We start from the raw sequence: 5,198 nt of genomic DNA on the forward strand, positions 1-5,198 counted from the left end.
GTGTAGGCCAAAAAAGTGCAGATTAAAATGCCAGCAAACACTCACACTCACAGAGCTTTCAAATATATTTTTGCGCAGCGTCTACCTTAAATACCTTATATTTGTTGGCATATTCTCACCGGTTGAGTGTGTGTGCGTGTGTGTGTGTGCAAAAATGACATAATAATTATGTGCTCACACTCCCGCAGTGCACAGTCGCAGCACTTTACCCACACCCCGCTGCTACCACCCCGCTCTTTATGTAGTGAATGCCAGTGTGTGTGTGTGTGTAAAATAGAAAGTCACTTTGGGAGCTTGTGTGGTGTGTGGTGTGTGGTTGCGTATTGTTGTGTGTAACCGCAAAATGTAATAGTTAGGGGAAAAAATCGGCAACTAGCGGGAATACTTACTTACACCCAAACTGAAAATAGTGGTAGCGGGTGGTAGGATATGGGAATTCGCGTTCATCGATTGCAACTCATACTCAGCGATTTGATTTTTAGCCCTGAACAAAAGTGGCGCATATCGTTTTTGCCACAGCTGCTAGTGCAGCGTAGTTTTTTGCAATGCAATGCGATATTTGAAGTACGGATTAAAAGGTTAAGTGCGTTCGTTGAGTGTTTTGGGTGGCTACGTACTTAGAAGTCGGGGCAATGAGTGTTAGCTTGCGATTCAAATATATGCAAGTTTTAGAATGATTACTAAAATCATTAGTCGAAATGGCATATCGCCGGATTTTCGATTTGTTTAGTTATGTTTATTTTTTTAACCAAAACTCACAATTAATTGGCTCTTGTTTTATGCCACAAAAGCCGAGTAACAATAGAGATATCATACCTCAGCCTGTAGCCAAAAATATTATGCAGGGTATCGTAGACCACTCATCCGCCCCCTCTAAAATAGTGGGTAATGGTTTTTATTTAATTACCCAAAAATATGAATACCTACCTTACCGACTTCCGGGTTAAACTGATCGGAAGTTCATTTTTTGAAATTATACATAAATTTTTTTACCACTGCTTCGGATTCTGAGGATAACAATACGTTACTTTTTATTGAACATTTTTTCTCGCATGCGCCTTCGAACTTTAATTCGTCCTGGACTTCATAAATGAGTGAAAATGTTTTTATTGCAAAACGAAAAAATATGAATTACTAAGTCGGGGATACTGTACCTTTTGGTCGGGGCACCGAAATTGCGCATATGGAAACTGTGCATTTAGACATTATTTCGGTTTCAACCGAAACTGTGCATGTATGCTTTATTTCGGTTTTTTCCATATGGATAATTTCGTTTTTTCTAATATGAATTATTTACTTCTACTTAGTAAGGGTTTTAATCCCTAAGCGCGGCTGAAAGCCGCCTACGCAGAGAGAAGTTCTGAGCAAAAATACTTCCGCTCTTCTTTTCCGGCAACACAGAAAGGAGAATTCTACTTAGTAAGGGTTATAATTCCTAAGCGCGGCCGAAGGTCGCCTACGCAGAAAGAAGTTCTGCGCAAAAATACTTCCGGTCCTCTTTTCCGGCAACACAGAAAGGAGAATTGTACTTAGTAAGGGTTATAATCCCTAAGCGCGGCCGAAGGCCGCCTACGCAGAAAGAAGTTCTGCGCAAAAATACTTCCGGCCCCCTTTTCCGGCAACACAGAAAGGAGAATTCTACTTAGTAAGGGTTATAATACCTAAGCGCGGCCGAAGGCCGCCTACGCAGAGAGAAGTTCTGCGCAACAATACTTCCGCCCTTCTTTTCCGGCAACACAGAAAGGAGAATTGTACTTAGTAAGGGTTATAATCCCTAAGCGCGGCCGAAGGCCGCCTATGCAGAAAAAAGTTCTGCGCAAAAATACTTCCGCCCTGCTTTTCCGGCAACACAGAAAGGAGAGTTCTACTTAGTAGGGGTTATAATCCCTAAGCGCGGCCGCAGGCCGCGTACTCAGAAAGAAGTTCGTTTTCATGTATGCACTATTTCGGTTTCTGTTATATGCATTACTTCGGTTTTGAGTCGAAACTGTGCATGTATGCATTACTTCGGTTTTTGTCATATGCATTATTTCGGTTTTGAAGCGAAAGAGTGCATATGCATTATTTCGGTTTTTTTCATATGCATTATTTCGTATGCACAGTTTCCATATGCACAATTTCAGGCTGCCCTTTTGGTCGCATTACTGACCTCCGCTTTCGACCGGAAGTGGTTAAATACACGGGAAGTCATTTTTTTTAAGGACGTATGTCCTTCTGTGGACAAAAATACATAACTTAAGTCGGGAACTTTTTTCTGGAATGGTCTTCCGGTTAAGAGAATGGACTTCCGGTCGTTTAACCCACTTGCGGTCGAAACTGGAAGTCAGTAATTCTAAAAGATAGAGCATCCCCTTCTTGGTGACACATTTTTTTTCGTTTATCATTAAAAACGCTTTAGTCCACTTTAGTCCAAATCCGTAATACCACCAAAAGAGCATCGCCGATTCGGTAGGCCATATTTTTGCGTTATTCAATAAAACTCATTTCCCTCAATTTTATATATATATTCTCTTCCTTTCTACGGAAGAAGCAAATTATGATAACGTGGAAGGTCGGCAGCGGCTACCAGATTTCTCAATACATACTGACAAGTATTCCAGACAGTACTGATCGATCTTTATGCCAGGTTCACTAAAAATAGTACTATTTAGTACTAGTAATTTCAGAAAAGACCTCTAATAAAGTCAGTACTATTAGTCAGTTTATGTCTCTCTGTCCCAATATTTTTGCAAGTTCTGTAGTCGGTTTGGTGGAATGCTGAGCTAGGAAAATTAGATCGACGTTACGATAGATCTTTATAATTAGACTTAGTGCTGTAAGGGAAGTATTTGTGAAATTTTGGAGATCACTAATAAGGCGCCACCTTATACAATCCCTCTCATAGGGGCTGTGATCCTGACTGCCAGAATCTCAAGTTGCTTGGGACCTAAGTCTGCATATATGCGGCAGCAGCAACGCGATGCTCTACTTAATTTCACTGCGTCGTTGATAAAAAAGATCACATCTTTAGCAGTGGTACAAAAGTATCCCTTTTCCCTTCCTTTTTATTCCCTTTTTAATTTAATATTTAGATTTTATTGTTTTATATTTTTATTGTTATATTATTGATTATATTTTTAGAAACTTATGCTTTTTATACTTTTCTTGATAAAATGTCTTTCTTATTTTAATTATTATTATTACTTTTTTTAAATTTCAGAATATGTTATTAAAAATATTTTCACGTTTAGAAATTTATTTTATATTTTTCTTTTTTTAGGTTTTTTCTTTTTAATTTTTATTTGGTTTAATTTTTACACTTTATCTATCGTTCTAACAAGAAAAGTTTTTTAGTCTTATTTAAGTTTTAGATATTTATTATATAATTTTTTATTTTTTTATATTATTCTTTTTTTGATTAAATTTTTAGAAACTATACGTTTTTCTTCTTTGCTTAATTAATTTTTTTTTCTTATTTTAATTATTACCTTTTTTCTTATATTCGGATTATGTTATTAGAAAAATGTTTTCAGGTGTAGGAACTTATTTTATATATTTCTTTTGTTTAAGTTTTTTCTTTTTAATTTTAATTTTGTTTAATTTACACTTTATTGCTCCAAAAAGAAACATTTTTGTTAGTCTCATTTAAGTTTTAGATACTTATTATATAACTTTTTATTTTTCTTTTTTTAATTAAATTTCTTATTGTTTTAAATAAAAAATATATCATTTAATTTGTAGGAAAGTTATTGCTTAAAGACGAACAGAAGAAATAAAAAAATCCTAACCACCTTCTGGCCATCCATCTCTGTTCACTGTCTTTGTGTAATCGTTTGAAGAAAATAATAAGCATTTATGTACGTTCTTGCCACCATGCTACTCGCTACGAAATATACGGACAAATTCCTTATTGATTACAAAGATAAGACCACAAAATTCTTCCACAGCAATTTGTCTGGATTTCGTATCTTTTATCTATATTAATGATACCATTTAATTAACATTAATCTTTTCTTCTGCACCATTCGTTGGTCTCATTTTCTTTTGTGTGAAGAGTACAAAGAAGGAAAACAGCGAAAAAAAAATTAAAATGGAAATTGAAACAGAGCACCGTCCAACAGATGCCCTTGGCATCCAATCGCTACTTGTTTTGTTCGCTTGTCTACTTACATATCAATGTACATTAGGGTGACTCACCAAAAAAAAAAAACAATTGCTGGCTTTCTACCGAAATTATAAAACCGAACCGGTTCACTTTTCACTTTTCGTTTCCCTGTATTTACTACGGGCGAATGAAAATTTTTGGGGTGATTTTTTTTCGGGCGAAATTGCCTTAGATTATATTTTAAGATTTCCGCCAAATTAATTCCGAAAAATATTTATATTTTATTATTTTATTTCAATTTAAATTTTTCAACATTTTTATAAAGATCTATATAACTTGAGGTGAATTTTTGGATAAAAATATTTTTAAAAACTAATTTATTAAAAAGGAACACCAGATTTTTGGATATTTTCACGTAAATATAAATATTTTTCCTAAATATATTTTTGTGGTAGTCTTAAAATATAATAAATTTAAAAATTCCGATGGAAATCCGTACCGATTTTTCATTTGCATAGAAAGTGATGCACCCTAATGCACATCTCTATATACATAGTATATAAATGCATGTATTTCCACAAGTGGCAATGCTAGTGGACCACCCACAAGGCGGTACTTACCGTTTGAATACCTTCTCGAGAATTTGTTTTTCGTTCACGGAGCTCGCTGCTAAAATAACAGTTTCCGGTTCGCTAGATTTGCTGCCAGCTCGCCGCCGCATACCACCGCGTTGCACAGCGCCAGCTGCACTATTAGCCACAACGGTACTAACACCAACCGCCATCGTGCTATCCCCGCGTTCTTCCGCTTCTTTGCCACGCCTTAGCATTTTCTGTTGCTGGTACGTTGTGGCCAGCCCAGCTTCCGGCGGTGTATTCAGCACATTATTTCCGTTCGCTGCGCTCGACTGCTCCGCCACCGATGTGGGCTGCTTCTGATTCTGTTTCTGCTTCTTTCGCTCACTCCTCTTTTGACTTGCTCGTTGTAGTTTTTCTATTTCTTTGCCTACTTCTCCTGGCTCTATTGGATATTTGTGTGCATATTCTTCTGTTTGTTGCTGTAGTTGATGTTGTTGTTGATGTTGCGCTGGTCGGACGTCAGGACCATGCAACTC

At 36.5% G+C, this 5,198-nt stretch overlaps 1 protein-coding gene across 1 annotated transcript in view; it reads right to left on the minus strand.

Annotated features, from left to right (window-relative positions):
- The window catches only part of LOC118747883, a 19,708-nt gene that overhangs the window by 6,803 nt on the left and 7,707 nt on the right, over positions 1–5,198 (minus strand). The window contains exon 2 of the mRNA XM_036482473.1: positions 4,705–5,164. Within this exon, the coding sequence (XP_036338366.1) occupies positions 4,705–5,164 (460 nt within the window). The remainder of the gene's footprint in view (positions 1–4,704; positions 5,165–5,198) is intronic.

The sequence above is a fragment of the Rhagoletis pomonella genome, unplaced genomic scaffold, assembly GCF_013731165.1.
Source record: "Rhagoletis pomonella isolate Grant_MI unplaced genomic scaffold, Rhpom_1.0 Rhpom_scaffold_00001, whole genome shotgun sequence".
NCBI classification, from domain to species: Eukaryota; Metazoa; Arthropoda; class Insecta; order Diptera; family Tephritidae; genus Rhagoletis; species Rhagoletis pomonella.